This window comes from Betta splendens, chromosome 1 (assembly GCF_900634795.4).
Source record: "Betta splendens chromosome 1, fBetSpl5.4, whole genome shotgun sequence".
Taxonomy (NCBI): domain Eukaryota; kingdom Metazoa; phylum Chordata; class Actinopteri; order Anabantiformes; family Osphronemidae; genus Betta; species Betta splendens.
In genome coordinates, this window is record NC_040881.3 from 5785187 (window position 1) to 5803863 (window position 18677).

Below are 18677 nucleotides of genomic sequence, written 5' to 3' on the forward strand. Positions count from 1 at the left end.
TTATTTTCCAGATGTGGACAGCAATGAGGAAGGAGGGCCTGATAGCAGTCCTGTGGAAGAAGAAGGCTGGTTTGGGAATGCTTCTGACACACGTTCAGAGTCCTCGTCCTATGGAGATACCCAGGATGACCTCCTCCTACCCAGGGGCTCCTCTCCTGATGACCAGCCTGGTGTTGGTACAGGGTCTGGGGAACACGATACCTGTGGAGGTGAGAGCTCACTCGTCCATCGTGCCTCTTTGGAACTTCTTGGACTGGACGGAGGAGCATTCTCGGCCCAGGACACACTCTCCTCAGTGGTGACATCACTGTATGGTGAGGCAGCATCCCGTGCCCTGGGAAAACCCCTTAGCAGCAATCTACGGCGACTTCTTGAGGCAGGTTCACTCAAACTTGACACTGGGGACCTCCTAGGTCGGTCATCTAGGGGAGGTGCTGGAGGGGAGTCTCCCCCTATAGGTCTAGCGCCACCTTTGACCCTCTCCCCGTCTTCCCACCATGCCCAACAATTAAGTGCTCTTGCTCGAAAACTGGCCAATAACAGCAACAGTGGCTCAGCCTCACCTGCCTCCTTGGCACCCTCACTCACCAACATTAAGCAAGAGCCCCTTGACCCCTTTAACTCTGTCACTCCTAGCAACGGAAGTGGCTTTGTATGGGCAGGTGTTGCAGATAAATGGCCACCAGCCAGCTGCTCCACGCCCTGTGGCTCCAGCCTTTCTCCGGACTCCGCAATTCAGAAGTTAAAAGCAGCAGCAAATGCTGTACTACAAGATAAGAATGCCGTGGCATCCTCTTCAACAACATCTTCCTCTTCCTCCACCTCAGCCTCATCTGCAGTGCCCACTCTTGGAGGGAGTGGTAGGGGAGATGACATGGTGCGCTTTGATGCCTTCAACTCTCCGTTTAGCCCGCAGTCAGCTAGCTCCACCCTTGCTGCACTTTCCAAGAAAGTCAGCGAGCGGACCCAAGCCTCATCAACGGCCAGTGCTGCTACTGACCACCAAACCCCAGCAAGTTCCTTTTTGTCACTTGTGTCAATGACCTCCTCTGCTGCTTTGCTCAAAGAGGTGGCAGCTAGGGCAGCAGGAAACCTACTGGCAGAGAAGAAGGAGGGTTCCCCCTTGGCAACTGCTGGGGTCCTCCAAGAGGATGTGAAGCCCCTGCTGGACACGAACCAGAAGACCCCTACACCCTCCACACCCACCCAGAGCTTAGAGTTGTTGTTGCCTTCAACACCAAAGGGCCGAGGCAAACCCAACAGTCAAGCAGGTAATCTAAACATTACAATCCTGTAATACTATATGCTTAATATAACTAAAAAAATATATTAGTCTTTTGCTAAAACTAAAACACTTGGTACATCTGTACCCTTATGTGGAATCAAACAGAGACATCAAATACTGTTTTAACTGGACTTTATCTCCATTCACTATTCCCGTTTTAAAAAGGAATTGGACAAATTTAAATGAAGTTCAAGAGTAAATATTTGCTCCATCATAATACTACTTCTCCCAATCCATCCTACATGCCGGAAGTCTCACCCCTGATACCACGGGATACAAGTTAAAACTGTGCAGCCTCAACTACTAAAAAAAGTCATTTCTGTCATTGTATTGGAGTAGCAGGTTCAGTTGCCAAAGTACTGTCAAGAAAAATCACAATTCTGAACCTCCATGACATGTTTTATCTAGTTTTGTAATGGTTTTGTTCTCACCTCACTGGGGCTGAAGTAGCGAGTAGTGTAGCCTCAGCCTAACTGTCAGCCGAGCAGAAAGCATAGCCAAGAGAAAACAGCCCTGGCTGGCCTTGTAGTCTGGGAAATGGTCTGTGGGCTCGACGGGGGGTTCCGACTGAGACCTCACTGCCTTCCCAGACCAACTCGTTTGTGCTCGGATGTGCGTGCTGCCAAAAGGGGGCTGTCAGTGTGTGCTCTGCACAGTAGGGAGCCCTGGAGTCCATATCCATCTCGGCAGCCTCCTCCTGGCTTCAAACCCCACTAACCAGAGCCCTCTGTACTGATCAGCACAGCAGACTTAAGGCCAAACACATCATACTTTCCACTGACTGGATACAGATGCGTGCACACTCTCTGTCGTTCTCTCCCCCTTTTGCTCTCTCTCTCGCTCCTCTCTCAGCTACTCAGTGGTCGTGCAGTATGTTCTGTGTACTCAGATGTAGACACATAACCTAAACAAGGGCGCGCAAAAAGATCTCCCTCGTACACAGGGAGAGAGAAATCCTTAAAGTGCAGGCTCTGACTAAGTAGCCTGTAGGGAGAGCAGAATATTTCAGGGAGGTGGATGAGTACTTTTGAGGGATTGTGTCGCAACCCCGCCAAATCTAAAATGGCTGGATCAAATTGACTTCAGACAGATGAGGCAGTTGATGTAATATTCTGTGATCTGCATGCTAAAAAGGGGTCTGCTGTAACCCGTGAGCCGTCAAGGTCGAGCAGCGCTATAAAAATGCAGGTAGTTGTTTGGTCGCCAGACTGAAAAATGTGACCTTGATTATTGACTGTCATGTCTTGTTTTATTGTCGTCCCCTGCCAGTTCCAGTATTAAATTGTGTTGCGGTGGTATGTTCTGCACTTTGTCTATGTAGGCAGCACAGTCTTTTTTTTAACATTGCTCTGGTAACATGGGAAGCAGACATGTTAAGTAAGATAAAGGCACAAAACACACACACATTTCCTCTCTCCCGGTTTTATTTCTGCCTCACTCGCCTCAACTTAGAGTAAGCAGAAGTCATTTCTGCTTTGTGATCTCTGCTGTGTTTGGAGAGGCTGGGCCGCAGATGGCAGTTTATTGTTGCAAATAGGCAGTCTCGAGGTTTTACACCTCAGGTCAATGAATGGCTGAGCACAGTAATTTCACCAAACACTGATTACCAGATGTTTTTCAAGGAACGGCACTGGAATACTTATGAAGCCATCCTGACAGGCCCTTGTAGAATTTGTAATGCAATCATGCCTCTTTCTAATAAGACCAATTAAACAGTAATGGATGCCAGATATGAAGCCAACAACAATAATCGAGATACTAAAACATGCTTGAGTTTTTACTTCCATTGTTCCATGCTCTCAGCTGGCATTTCCCTTGATAGTTTTTCCAATTACGTGTGAAGACGCAGACCTGTGGATACTGTTGTCTGCATTTTGATAGGCATTGTTTTTATCTCCTTGCATTCATAATGCTTCTTGAATGTTCCATGTAAAAGGCAATAATAACATGCAATCCCCTCAAGGCTCACCTGAGGATGGTGGAAAACCATTCCAATGTCCTGTGTGTGGACTGGTCATCAAACGCAAGAGCTACTGGAAGAGACACATGGTCATCCACACAGGCTTGAAAAGCCACCAGTGTCCACTGTGTCCTTTCCGCTGTGCTCGCAAAGACAATCTCAAGTCCCACATGAAGGTGAGATCATATGGATTCATCTTGTGACCCTTAGCACATTGTCAGCCGAACTATATAATCTTTAATCATTACTGATTAGGGATCTTGTAATGCAATTAACATGAAAAGACATGAATGCTTTAGTTAATGTTGCTTTGTTCCCATTAGATACAAAATTAATCACTAATGTTCTTCTCGTCACTAATAAATATACTGTAACTATAATGAAACAAATGATTTTCTGTTTTTATTTTGGCACCCTGTGGTGGTACAAAACCGAGAGGCTTCACACGGAAACCTGTCCTCTTTCCTCAGGTACATCAGCACCAGGACCGGGGTGAGACTTTTCAGTGCGAACTTTGTCCCTTTACCTCCTCCCGTCACTTCAGCCTGAAGCTTCACATGCGCTGCCACCAGCACTTCCCTCGCACAGACGTTAAGGTGAAAGAGGAGCTCACCACCGACACCGAGGGCGAGGGGTCTCTGATAGGTGATAGTGGCTCCACGGACATAAGAGGGGCTGAGGTGTCCCCACTGCACTCAGACACTCGGCAACAGACATCCCCTCTAGTTGAGGCGTCCTCCAATCATGTCCACATCAAGGAAGAGCCACAGGAGAGAGACCTGTCTGTGCTTTCCCCCTTTAGCATTTGTAGGGACCGTCCCAGCAGCAGTGCCAACTCTTTGGACCTACCTGGAGTTGGGCTAGGAGTTGGGGTCAGATCCAGTCCCAGTGGTCCAACCACAACCTCACTCTTTAGCCCAGACATAACTACCAAGACGGCTACTGATCTGCTTATGAAGCTATCAGGTTAGCATCATTTTTGTATCTTTTTTGCTTTTTTTAATAACTAGGAAATAGAGTCTGCCCTGTGGCTCATAACAAAATTGTTAGTGCTTGATTAAGCTGTATCTTTTAATTATTTGCTAATCCAAACCTGTATATAATATAAACAAATGATCCTGTTGGTGTCTATAAATGTCCACTAGCTTAAGCTTTTAGTATTGAATTGGTATTAAATTTAGATATTTTCTGCCAAAGCATTGACTATCATGTCTACTTTAGGTATATACTGTAGACAGTATATACAAATTGTGAGGCATAACAGTAGTGGAAAATTAATTCTTCTTTATTGCCACTGTCATTTTCCAAATGCAAAGACTGTATATGTCATTTTAAAGGTACATGAAAAAAACTATTTTTGCAGACACTCTACAAGCTTGACTTGTGTACTCCATAATTGTTTTGTTTTATTTGTGCTCTTCTCTCAGCTTGACTTTTTAAATCTATTTGCACTTTTCTTCAAAGCATTTCACATTTTAAGATTGAATGTGAAGTCATCCATTCTGATCTCTAGTTAGATGTTACCTCCGATTTGCTTAAGAGTTATTGTTCTGATCCTTAACTGTCACCAGAAATAACATTTGTAAGAAGTAAAAACTGTTTTATGTTTATCTTTTTAGGTCAAGGCCACAGTTTGTCTGAGCTCTTTTCAATGGTTTTTAAAACAATGGGAGCTTAAAGTTTCTAGTAGTTATATCAACCCTGTAGTGAATAGACAGTTTTACTTCTTGACAAGGGTTTAGAATTTTCATGAGCATCAGAGTAGAAAGAATTGTAAAGCTCACTTATTCTTTTGAAGTTGAATAGGTTTTGTGTTGTGTGTGTGTGTGTGTGTGTGTGTGTGTGTGTGTGTGTGTGTGTGTGTGTGTGTGTGTGTGTGTGTGTGTGTGTGTGTGTGTGTGTGTGTGTGTGTGTGTGTGTGTGTGTGTGTGTGTGTGTTGAGGCTATCAGACATGCCTTTACTTGTACACAGTTTTATTCGGAAACCGGTATTTCCCATGAGAATGATGGAAGGTTTAGTCTTTTCACAACTTTGTGGTGTACCTGTACCTTGGTGGTAACACTGTTAGGACAGCAGCCAAACAATTCAGCACTTTGTACAATGTTTTAAGGCTTTATTGGCCTAAAATAAAAATACTGCTTGGGTAATGACCAAGAGGAAAGAGCGAGCATCACCGTCATGATCAGCAGCATCGGCTGTTCAATGATTAGTTTTGTTTACCCACAGTTATGTCTTGTGTCAAGATAGTCAAGAATCTGTGACCTCAAGGCTTGAATTATGTAGCTTATTATTATTGTTAAGGTATCAGTGAGGTGAAACTGAAAGTCAGGATCTGTAATGATACAGCTGCTCAAGAACTCATTTTTTGTTAGTTACTGCACCTCAAAAACATATTTTAATGTTGTAGTTTTATCACTGGTAAAGTTGCATTGTGACATGAAATTGTCCTTAGCTTTGCAAAAATAATGATACAGCACTATTTTAAAGAAACTTGATGAACATGCTGCTCTAAGGTATACTAGGTCCAGTCTGTGTTTAGATGCATTTCACCATGTTGCAAAATATCAGAGGATGAGCTTGGAGACCGTGGCAAGATTGATGGAGAAAGGTTGACCGAGGTTCAGCTTCGGGGTCAAGGCTACGGCTGCCACTCTTCTACTTAATGCTGCGTAATTAGATTGAGATCTTGAGTAAGGATGGGAGGAAAAAACCCTGGGAACATTAGATTAATTAAAAATGTATGCATAATTCATAATTAAAAAGGAATTCATAATTTGAAATGATTAGCGCCCTCAGCACCATCCTGTGACCCTGCCAGGATGCATAGGGACTGGGCCTGCTTAGTTAACTCCCCCTCCATCTAGCATGGCCCGGCTCCACACGGATGCCCCCTGGGTCCCAGTTGAACTGCACTCCCAGACTGCACAATCAAGCCCTGGCAACTCCCAGAGGAGCCAAGATGGCTTCTTACAATGTCAGTCCAGTGTCAAGTGGCGGACATCTTAGTCAGGGCATCATTCAAGAAGCATAAGGGAGGACATAAAAAGGCAGGACGAGAGGATGTTGAACTTGAATGCATGATGACGGTTTTAATGAATACTGCTTCTTTGATCACAAAGTTCTCCCTTTGTCGGGTGGCAGAGTTAAAGATGGAGGGTTATGGAACTGAGAAGAACCATGCTCAGATCTTTGTGAGACTTATCCATGCCAAAGAACAGCCAGGGAGGAAGAGGTGAGGAAGTTCCTCCTGGGACCTCTAGACTCTATTTCTCTTGACCTCCCTGCCAACCCAGATTGAGTGTGTACATGAGCAGCTCATCCCTCCTGCTTTTACACTGCTGTCTCAGTGCCTCAATCCCACAAGGCCTATGGGGGGTGTTGTATAAAAAGCTGGAGAGAGAAAGATAAGAAAAGACAGATAAAGTGACAGCAAGTGAAGGAGAAGGAGAAAGAGGCAAAGGGGGAGTTGCATTCAGTTCCCTAGGCTTAAAGCCAGTGAACTCATCCTGACCTCTGACATAATAAGCATATCATTTTTTGGGTTGCCCTGCTTTCCATTGAGTGTTTTACTGGTACCCTTTGATTTTTATTCTCACATGCTGACACAACCGTTAGCTATACAGTGTGATCCACATTTTGATTCAGAGATGAAAGCCACCAAGGCACTTTGAAATGCACAGCCCCTACTCTGTGCCCAGTGGACCCCGAGTTAATAATGACAGTAGGCACTGCACAACCTCCAAACACCACCCTCACCCCCCGCTGTGGTGACACAGGCACAACGAGCTTGACCCTGGCTGGGTGTGAATAATTGGCATGCAGGGGGTTGTGGGAGGTGTTGCATCTGTCATGATGCTTCTGCAGTTGTCTTCTTTATCTTTGTCCTGGGAGACTTTCTCGCATGCATTGCTTTGTTACAATGGGGTGCTTTAGAGGATTTTTAGAAAAGACTATTTATTTTCAATTTATTTTGCAGCATCATGTCAGGATTTTAGTCAACAACTTTGAATCTATTATACTGTAGCTGTAATGTATGTGAATATCCAAATCAGCTGGAACAAGTGTAAAGGGTTTTACCTAGTAACCGTCTTTATGTTGAGTGAAACTCATAACAAGGCAGAACATTAACCTCATAATTCACAATGTTTGTATATTTGTTTGTGCGAGAGGCATGATTCATACATTTAGAGTGTGCAGCTTTTTTGACATGGAATGACACAGAACTGTGTTGTCTTTAGTTTTGTCCCAGTGAACATCTAGATCTACAATCTCTGTCACTTACTTTCCAGCTCTGCATGAGCAGATACAGGCAGGCCTTTTGTGTGTGACCTCTGGTCCATACATCCCCACTGCAGCCATCAGTATCACTGTCCAGTGTCTAGCACACTGTCAGCTATTGTTGGGTTCTCAACCTGCCCTACGTAGCCCTGTGCTTTTTTTTTTTCTTCGGGAGAAAACAGCAGCCAATTGTCAGAGGGGGAGCAGGCCGGCGTGACAGAGGTGGAAAGCTAATGAAGTTATTTGACGGCAGCCCTGGCCACGGAGCGAGAGGTGAGGCAGAGTGGACAAGCGCCTGGCAGCGAGACGGATGAGGCGCGAGAGAGGAGCGTGGCGAGGGGAGAGAAACGGGGAAGACAACAGCGATGGAAGTAGTGTTGGTGGCAGGTGTCAGAGGGGTGTGATAACATGGAGACAAACTGATAGTATCGTCAACCCTTAGCTACACAAGTAGCCTTACAGTATCATGCACAGGGACTGTCATTGGCCTGAGTATGTGCTCTCACAGGCAGGAAGCTCACAGAAGAGAAGCTCAGTCACCCACAGATGCCCATCGCGCTCTCAGATCTGTGCTCACTTCACAAGATGATCTGCCAGAGACTGAATGCTCATGATGCCATTGAGATTGTGAAATTCTGACAGACAAAAGGCTGAAGTGTAAGCTTGGCATAGTAAGCTGAATTGTTCATGTTGGTACTGTGTTTTGGCTTTTTGTTACAGAGCTATCAGCTTGGAGGAATAAAAAAAGTTGCCATTGGATTAGGCTACTAAATAATTCATTGGTCTCTGTAACATAGATTCTGAGTGGAAATACACTCTATTTATAGCGCCAATCCAAAAGTCACTGGCATGGTTTGACTTTGTGAGTGCACGTCCTGAGGTTGTTTTTGTTCTCACGAAGCCACTGAAGAATTTGAGAATCCCAAGTTTGCATCGAGACTGTATTCGTCAGTGGCTTATATGGTCTTAATGTGGCACAAGTTGTGTTTGGCAACACAAAGTAAGGATTTGTATTAAAAAGCCAACAAGCATGTATCTGTATGAGTAAATGTTAGTGTATTTTTGTGCGTTTGTGAAGCGGTGACCGAGTATGCTGTCCCTATCTGATCCGACATGGCCCAACACGCTTCTAATTAGAGGACGTCCTTCCAGGTGCTGACCAGGTTATACTTAGCCTGCCCGCTGACATCTGACGGTCTGACATTTCCAGCTGGTGCTGTGTGTGACCGTGCACTACTGCCCCTGAACTTTAAGGTCACCGCCACCGTTGCCCACCGCTCAAGCTCTTCCTTCTCCCCCACTTGAACTGCAGCCCCGGTCTTCTTTGGTGTGGTTCTGTGTCATTGTAGTCCTACGTGGGTGTTCAAAACAACAGAGCCTGGCCTCTTTCCTGCCCCGTGTCCCATGTCCCTCAGCCCAACATCCCTCTGGCATAGATCATCATTAATCAGAGGTGCTGGAGCCGGCACAGATTGATGATGCGGGTAGGGGGTGGCATGTCTGTGGCATTAGAGATGTTAGGTGAGACGGTAGGGTGAGGTGCAGAGCAGATCTCTGCTGGGGCCAGAGGAGACTGGACAGCACTCTGGACAAGAGTGATCGCCTCCGTTAGATCCATGCCCTGTGTGTGTGTGCGTGTGTGTGAGAGTCGTCTGCCAGAGTGTGAAGAATGTGAAATGTACAAGTGTCATTGCGTGCATCAAAACATAAAGATTTTGGTGACACACCTTCGCAAATAGAGATGAATGAACTACCATCTCTTGCTGATAATGGCTAATCAAACCACAGTGTTGCAAGTCTTTACAGTAATATGTTCTTACCCTAGAGCAGCAGTCGAAGTCGTTCTAGAGTCTCCATTTTCCTTCTCAGTTTCTCATCACCTTTCTTATCTTGTCTGTATTATGTCTTAAATGTGCTAAATAAGCAAACATCCCAGTTCATACCACTAGCAGCGTGTTGAAAGCATCTGATGTGCATCATGTCTGATGTCATGCAGCTGTCAGATGTAATGAACTCTGGGGTGACCTTGAGCCAGCTTATTAAAGTTTGGTTTAAATAGGCAAATCTATTTTAAATAAGTTGTGACTGATGTGATACGACAGGACTTTTGTATAAAAATCATATGTGCATTTCAAGCTTCAAACTCATATCAGCTAAAACAATGCAAAGACTAACTAACACATTTGATACACATTAACTTCATGATTTAGGTCCAAGAAGGGTTTTTTTTTTTAAGTATTCAATATTGTGAAAAGATGGATTCTTTGATTTGAGTCTTTAATGGACTGCACACACACACACACACACACACACACACACGCACACACACACTGGCATACGCCATGTATTTAAACCTGCCAGTCCACTTAGTGAAGCCAACACGTGGTTCCCCTAGTTACAGTAAATGGGATACCAATAAGCATCACACAGACCACTAGACTTAGTTTCAAAATGTATTTCTACAACTTTTTACAATGTTTTATAGTACTTTTAAAAGTTCAGCAGTTTTCTAAGCTATGGCGTGTGTGTAAATCATCATTTTAGCAGAGTGTAGTGGAACGTGCTAAAAGACACACGGACACGCTTGCCCTGCTGTTCTTTTCTTGGCGGCTATCGGAAGTTGCACCATGTCTAATTATTAATTATTCATCTAAGGCGGATTAGATGTGGCCCAGTTTCTCTTGAAGATGACTTTAGAGCAGAGGGATCCATGTGACGGTTCACTCCCTAACCTAGGGTACACACTGCAGCGATGGCAGATAAGGCTTCAGCTGATTGCTATCGCGCTACACAGAAATACAGGAATTAATTCATGTTGTTACATCTTAAGAGGATTCGGACGGTGTCAAAGGGAAGTAGGGATAAGAAAACTAGGTTTAAAGTAGAATAGTGCTAAGAATAAAGTGCATAGAAATTAATGGGATAGGGAGGGGGGGCAGTGTGAAGGAGAAAAGAAAGAGGAACTGGGAATTGGTTGAAGCTGCCCTAAAGGCTTAGTGGGAAGGACAGTTATGAGGTTGCACCCTCTCTGGAAGCCCAATGAATGCCAACTGTGGTGTCTGTTGTGGCAGCAGGGCTGTGAAATTCCACTTTGGACCATTTTATGTTCACACCAACCAAGAAGTTATGTTGTGAGTCCTTGTCACTCATACTAAGCTTGAGAGATCAATGCTATTGTATTGTAATAGCTCAGGTCTACAGCATTCATTTTTATATTCTGGCCATAGTTGTATTGGGTTCAATCTCTCCTCTCCCTTCTTTCTGCCTGCAGCGGCCAACCAGAGGGAGACACTCAAGTCTCCATTCCACCTGAAGGAGGAGCCCAAAGTGGAGGAAGCACTGAGCCCCAGACCATCCTCCCAGTCGCAGAGTCAGGTCCAGCCAAGCTTCCCTGTAGCTTTCTGCCAGGATGGTCCAACTGGGGTCACAGCAGCCACAGAGCGCCCGGGGCCTCTGAAGCAAAGGGAGCAAAGCCCCATGGCGAAGAACAGCTTGCTGAGCCAAGACATCAGCGTGAAAGTGGCCTCTGAACTGTTGATTAAGCTTTCAGGTAGTGTGTGTTTACCTATCCCTGTGTAGTAAGTTTGTGAGGAAAAATTGAGGTAGACTATGTGGTTAATGCAGTTGTGAACACAATTCTATATGAATCTATAGCAACGGTATCTGTGGTCCAGACCTTGAATATCTATTACATGCATCTACACCTAATGGAAACATATTTAAATATGCAAAACAACCAGATCACTATATACAGAAATATGTCTAGTAAAAAAACGGCCATGCCTGCACCTTGTCATTGATATTTTTCGTGCTGGTCAGCTGCTTGAATTTCACATCAGCCAGTAGTGTCTCGAGAGGTCAGCTGTAGCCCAGAGGTTATGACACGGACTGCCATACAAGGGTTCTGTTGTCTTCTAGCATGGCACACCAAACCAAGCTATAATTGGGGGCTGCTCAAAGGTGAGCAAAGTGAAAAGCCATATATGGTGAAATAGACTTTTTTTTTCTCAGGCCCATGCTTTAGATGGCTGCAAAGACTTTAGGTTCTATCTGATGATATTCAGGACGCTTGTCCTGACCCTTCATTTTCTCTTTACCCTTCTGGCTTTTCCATTTTTTTTGTTGAGTTTTATTTTGGTGTAGCTTTCTCTTCTTTAGTACCTCTACAAAACAAGGCCAAAGAATGCCAGATGATATACAGTATCAGCTTGCATTATTGAACTTAAACCTCATCCCTGACTTGCCCTTTGTTCCATTACAGACAGTTAAACTGTATGAGATTTGACACCCACCATGTCTTGACCCGTGTGAACCACTCTGACATCATCCACTGCAGCATGATTTAGCCTTTATACCTTCTGGTTTGAGCTCTGCCAGAGTGTTGGTAACAGGTCCTTTGACAGGGACTGTAGTTTATAAATGCTGGATTTGGTAGAAATGTGTTATGCACAGGTGTCTGCTCTGCTGTGGGCTGTGTCTTTCAGACTATTAAGGATGAAATCTGCTGAAGTATATACACCAGTATGGAGGGTCTCAACAGACAGCAATTAATTGTAACACATACTAACTTTGCATTTTAAATAATTTTTTGTAGGTTTTAATCTTGTGAATTAGTTTAGACTGATTTACACATTGGTATCATTAGAAATCTGCAGCCATAGATTTCACAATGTATCATACCTAAAATATGCATCTATAGAACTAAAAACCATGCAGCAAATGGAAGTCTGATGGTGGTACAGTGGGGGGTTACGCCATCCACAGCTCTTCATCCTGTGCCAGAGTGTGTGCTTGACAGAAACCTCACACACAGACACACACACACACACACACCGATTGCCATTGTTCTCTTTGGGCCGACTGGTGTTCAGCGTGACTCACGTTGCCTGGGTGCTTGGTGGTACTACATGCATGCAGCTCTACTGTCTGCCCCTGGGTCATATTTCCCCGTGTGCGTGCATGTGCTTTGTGTGTGTATTGAGAAAGATAAATGTGACATTACAACTCATTTTAAACAACAGACAATACCATTGTAAGGCACTGGCCTCTGTTTATAATTTCACTACTGTACTGCCTCAACCTATATTTTTTTTGTTTCATCACTGTTATCCTTCCATCGCTATGTTTTTGCCATTTCCGATCCCTGCACTGATGTTATTCTGCCAGTTTATTTGGTCCTCAAGCAGCAGGGCCAGCGTTTATCCCCTCCCATCACTTACACTAGCTCTGCAAGGTTGACCTAGGTTAGGGAAAGATGCTGCAGCGTTCATCCGTCCGCTGGCTCCCTCTGCCCCCTCACACAGTTCTCGGAGCGCAGTGCCGTCCATTGCCATGGCAACAGCGGGGGCGGTAGATGGAGAGGGCTGTCTAGAGTGACAGCCTTGACAAGAGTCTGGACCCTCAAATGACCCTGGGGGAAGGGAAGGAGAAAAGGATGGTGAGAAGGAAAGGAGAAAGCCAGGGAAAGGTCAATGCCGTTACAGTCACGTGTGATTACGGTCATGAGGTTCAAGGGCATTCTACACCGTAACCTCGCTCTGTCCCCTGTTAAAGGTCATCTCCCGTACACAGTAGCCCAGCAAGGATATCTAAATAGGGAAATCACATTGTAAGCATTTTCTTTGTTCAAAGCAACGCTACTTGTCTGTTAAAAGTGCTTATTTCCTTGTTCTTGCATGTCAGAACAGCAAATGGACACAGCCTAATTAAATTCTGCTGCTCATCCGTCCTCAGCCATGGTATTGGACAGTGGGGTTGTCATCATTACTGCCCATTGTGCTGTAACATGAGTTGCATCATCCCTTTAACTAGGTCAGTTCTCTTTCTTTCTCTCCTTCCCCCCTCTCTTCCTTATCAAACACCGGTCGGTCGTGTTGACTCGCCTTGCTAGCGCTACCTCCCCCACATCTGTTTAAAACCAGGCTGCTGGTGTCTGGGGGCTAATTACGCCAGGCTAAATAGTCCCCGGCGCCAGCGGCTAACGTGTCCTACCAGATGGGCACTGGTGTTGCAGGGCAAGGCGAACATGGCGTCACAGGAAGAGAGGGGGAAGGGGGGGGATGCAGGGCCCTAGGTGGTGCCCTGGCAGACTGGCATCGTGTGGGTAACAGCCGTGCCACCCACTCACCATCCAACCACCCTCACTATAGGTGTGAAATCACACTTTGTACTCGCTTAACTCATTCCTCATTCCTTGGGAACAGGCCTTCCATGTCTCAGGACATTTTACAGGCCCTCTCCCCTCTGCAGCGCTCGTTACTTAGCTAATAAAAGTTGCATTAAGCAATTTTGACCTCTAAGGAGCAAAAAGACCTCGAACCAAACTGACACACAATAACACACAGCTTATAGCGCCTGATATTAAAAACATTTACATAAAAACAAGGCCACAGACAGTAGGTAGCCTTTTGGAGCCTTGTTTGTATGTAAATGTAGATTATTGTTATTATTAGCTTGTGTTTTATCCTTATCTTCTCTGCCTATACTATATGCTGCTTTATACAATATGGTTTTAGCTTTGTCTGAGTAGTGAGGAAATTAGTTGAATTGGACTCAGGGGAAGTGGTTCTACAGGAAATGGTAACTTCTTTCTGCCGTGACCAAATCTGAAAAGTTAATAAAACATTTTTTCAAAGTTACACTGTTTACATGCCAATCTGGTCTCTGATCAGTAGCAATACTCATGTGAAGCAACAGACTTGACATGTTTGCCCTTTTGTATAGGCCCACATGGTACGGATTTGCAAATTTGTCCAAATCATTCTCTAGAGTTTTTTTTCTATTAGACCTGTATTGATCATATTAGTTATCACTTTAAAGAAAGCAGGTAACATGAGAGAATACACGGCTAAAGTGTCAGCTGGGAATTTTTTTTGTTTTGTTTTTGCAACAGCCTGGTTGGCTATGCATGGTTTCCTTAACAGCAGTAAACACAGCACATCATTGTGCATAATGGCTCTGAGCTTCCTTGCTACAGATAGCGAGCACACATTGTACTGTACATCTACTTATGCCTTCAGGTAGCTGGAACAATTTCGCCCAGTGGAGTGGAAGCTGTTCCAACAGCATAAACGCTTTTAGAATAACACTGTGCAAGTCCAATAGCTGCAAAACGTCTTTGTTTACATTATTGTATTATACAGTATAATCACTGCATAGTTCCATCACAGATGCACTAACAGTGTATTATTTTACAGCAGTTTTGTGCAAATTTCATCAGCACCTTGCCTTCACTGACTTCTTAATAAGAAGCTCATATCTCTCATAATTCCTCCTCCTCTAGACTTTGTGCTAGTGTCGCAAGGGACAGTTACCGTTTTGACACAGAATATTTCAATTATTTATTAAAATTACTATTACCTATATATTTTGAATTGTAAGAGAACTGTAGAATTCTTTTGCTTCCAAGAGATTAGACATTACCCAAAGTCTAAGCAAAGGGAGCTCTGAAATAATAATAATAATATTCATTACATTAAAAATGTATTAAAAATAAATGCAGTGTTTCTCATTGAAGTCAGTAATGCTTATTATTTCCTCATCCTCACATGAAAGGATTCATGATTAACTCCGTATGGCTTATCAGAGCACATTGCCGAAGAAGTTCACCAATTTATTTTACACACTGGCATTACTGTCCTGTATTACTTAATGTTAAGCTCCACTCTGCTCTGACAGTGTCCTCACGATGCCCCCTCAGTGTGACCGCTCGCTGACCTCTCCCACTCCCACCCCCCATCTCCATACGCTTTCTCAATGGCTCCTTAATACTGCCTATAGTTGTGCTCACAGGGCCGGGTCCTTTTGGCCCTCGCTATATATGTGTTTGTCAATTTTTATGCAGATGTCAGCGGGTGAATCACTGAACCAGTCACTTTTTTATTTGTCCTTTTTGACCTTTTATATGATAAAGTTTAGTAACCCGGGATCATGTCTGCCTTGTGCCCAGTGTTTTTAGTTTAGTGCCGCTTTGTAAGGGCCATATCAGGCTCCTTATGGGCAGTTTATCAAGCACACTGCTCTGGAGTCAGATGTAGCTGCAGTTTGCGACTGTTGGAAGGTTGGACTACTGAGAGCTAGCTGGTTGAGGATCAATTGTAGCAGCAGCTGTCTGTGAAGTCTGCAGGCAAGGCTGCTGTGGCTCCCACATGACATGCAGTCTCCACACTGCAGCCTTTGAAGCGTCTGAACTCTTCACCCCTGTCTGAGCAGGTCGGCTAGAGAGCAGGAGAATAGAGAGATTGAGAGAGAGACAGGGATGGGGGCAGGGATAGAGAGATGTGGAATAACAGAGCAGGGAGAAGGGTAGACTACAATAATGGGAGGGGGAGAGGTGGAGAGGTTGTCATTTAGGTTCTAGCCATTCCTCATCCTTCTGTCCTCCCCCAGCTCTTCTCCCCTTCATCCTGCTTTCTTCTTTCCTTTCTTGCCCTCAGGTGTTCTTTTTCTGGCACTGTTTGACAGTTCTCTCCCTTTCTTTACCCGTCCTATGTGCCTCTTCCACTATCTTGTCTACCTCATTGCCTTTATGCCTTTACGTTTTTTTCCACATGCTTTCAATGCATCAAAAAGCAGCAGGAAATTGAGTTTGCATGCGTCAAATCACTAATGGTATGTGACTTTTTTGGTCCAAATGTAGGTTAGGCTGGGCCTGTACCTTTTTACTGTATATCTTCGGTGAAACGGGCTGTCACATCCGCACAGATTCAAGCAGACACCGGAGGTCAAAGTTGATCACTAAAAACAGAACATAGCACAAACCCCAGTCACTTTCACTCTGACTCAAAACTTGAGTAACACTGCATCAGAGGGAACAAGGTGTGTACAGTGAATTAATAGTAGCTTGGTGTGCAGCTTACTTTACACACATCATACAAATGCGCAACCCGGTCGTCATTACGTTTCCCCTGGAGCTGAAAAGAAGCAGCTTTTATTTGTGAGCGCTAAGTTGGTTAAGGGTGACATTTAGACAAAGTTTAACCTACTTTATCCAGACAGATGTAACAGTTTGCACTTTTCTCTAAATCCCATGGTGTGAAAATTAGATCCATGTGCATCTGTTCAGGGAGCACCTCTCAGATACAGCGGCTCCAGTTGTTACACAGATTGATAGTCATCTGGTGTTAAAATCTGTACGTTTAACGGGTTTGTTTTAGTAGACTCAAAGAAATACTGGGAGGAGTTGGTGCAAACCTGGCAGAAAATAGGCACAATATTTATTAAGAGATGTGACAGACACACAAACCCGCAGACATACACACACCGTTTCCTCCAGGCCCGGATTCAATGGCCCTAATGGCAGCTGGTGTATCACAGAGGAGGCTTCTGCACCAGAGGGGATGACACATGCGTGCACAGACGCAAACACTCTCACACTCAGGCGCACACACGCTGGATTCGGGCAGACTGGGGGCTGCTTTTTATGGCTTCAGAACATTAGGTCATGACCTCGACCAAAAAGCCACGGCGGTTATCAGCGTGGGAGTGAGGCCATATTTTCATTTTTTTCCCCTAATTTTCTGACAGGTACTTTTGATCTGGGCTGTGATGTGATGCTTTCAATATGGCGTGTTTATGACCTAGCGTGTGCTCCGTGTGTCGTGATCTTTCCATAAGGGCTCCCACCAGTGGTCGTTCCACTGCGTATAGCAGGCTTTAGTATGCGCATGTATTTCTGTGTGTGTGTTTTCACTGCAGAGCCGTCGACTCAGCCTCTGTCGTGTGGTGATCCAGGGATAGAAGCGTGTCCCTTGGTTGACCCTTACAGTGCCGTGCCCCCTGCACCTCCTCCTCTGCTCTGCCCCTCTATCAGCCTCTCCTAGGTTACTCTTGGCCAACTCTGGCCACCTGATTAAGGGATTAGTGGGGCTGATGGTTGTCAGTGTCCCCCACATGCTGGCTACTACCAATAAACAGGACATCTGGACCTAGGGAGGGAGACAGTGGGGTGTTGTCACTTAAGTGTATCCACATGAACATTATAGTACAATTAAACTATTTAGGCCCACAATACACACGCTAACTACGATATACTGTAAATCCAGTTTTCACACTGGGCTCGCTCAGCAGACAAGTGGAGAATGTGAGAGGAGGGGCGGCCGGGTCAGCACAGGGTTACTGTCTTGTATCTCCCTCCCTCCCTCAACTTTCCCTGGCTCTTCTAACCTCCCACTGCCCCTCCCACCCCTCCTGATGCCCTTCCAACTTCATATATCCCATAATCATACTGAGCTGCCGTGTCAGCAGCGCCGTATCGTCCCCGCTGCTTTGTCTTGCGCTCACTTGTCACTCGTTGCAGACACTGCCTCCTGCCACTGCTGTAGTCAAAGAGCAGATACCTTAGATGTACAGAGTCTGGAGGAGGTCCTGTCAAGGTTTTATTCCTCCAGGCTACTTGGATTTTTTCCCTGTTATTCAGTGACATAGAATCTATTGTAGACAAACACATTTAGTTTTCTAAATATACATATTAAAGATCATTAAAGAATCTGTATCTGACACCTTCATCAATTTCATTTTAGTTTTCATTAATTTTCTGTCTTTTTTTTAACATGTGGAGACTGAGAAAAAGCCGGTGTTTGATTCTGTAAATCAGATTACTACGATCCCTCTTAGTCAACGTTTTTTGACAGCTCATTCCTGCTTCTCCTCACCTTTTAAACTTTTTATGAAAAAGGAGTCACCATCTCGGGATGTTGTTAAAATACTTGAAAAACTGGAGTCTGACACTCTCAGCTCTCCGACAAACAGCATCAAGTGTTGTTACATAGATTTCTGATCATTAAGTTTGTTGGTGAAGTGAAACTCCATGGTGGAAACCAGTGTGAACTCTCAGTGCCCCCTTGCCCTAATAATCACACGGCTAAATGCTGTGGCTCAGCTCGGCTTTAGAAGCAATGCACTTGTTGTGGCTGTTATTTGGATTTTCCTGCTTTTAGATGTAATTCCAATCCTAAAGTATCTTTAAACATGTATGCCCAATGCTTGATTTACTGGTAGCGCGTTTCAGTAATAGTCAAAAACTGTTTGTTATTGTGATTTGCTTAGAATATTTATCAAGACAAAGAATAAGAGAGTTATCCAGAGACGCCAGTAGAAAGAAATATATACTCTGTGTGTATGACATCTATTACGTCTGTACTTTTTCCTCATCC

The 18677-nt window shown here is 44.5% G+C and overlaps 1 protein-coding gene across 4 annotated transcripts in view; it reads left to right on the forward strand.

Annotated features, from left to right (window-relative positions):
- znf827 (zinc finger protein 827) overlaps positions 1-18677 on the forward strand; it is a 57089-nt gene that overhangs the window by 18053 nt on the left and 20359 nt on the right. For all 4 annotated transcript variants that reach the window (XR_005898013.2, XM_041071866.2, XM_029164315.3 and 1 more), the window contains 4 exons: positions 12-1271; positions 3249-3421; positions 3716-4211; positions 10796-11074. Coding sequence is in view for 3 of the 4 variants with exons in the window: in XM_041071866.2 (XP_040927800.1) it covers positions 12-1271; positions 3249-3421; positions 3716-4211; positions 10796-11074 (2208 nt within the window). In the remaining variant the exon portion in view is untranslated. The remainder of the gene's footprint in view (positions 1-11; positions 1272-3248; positions 3422-3715; positions 4212-10795; positions 11075-18677) is intronic.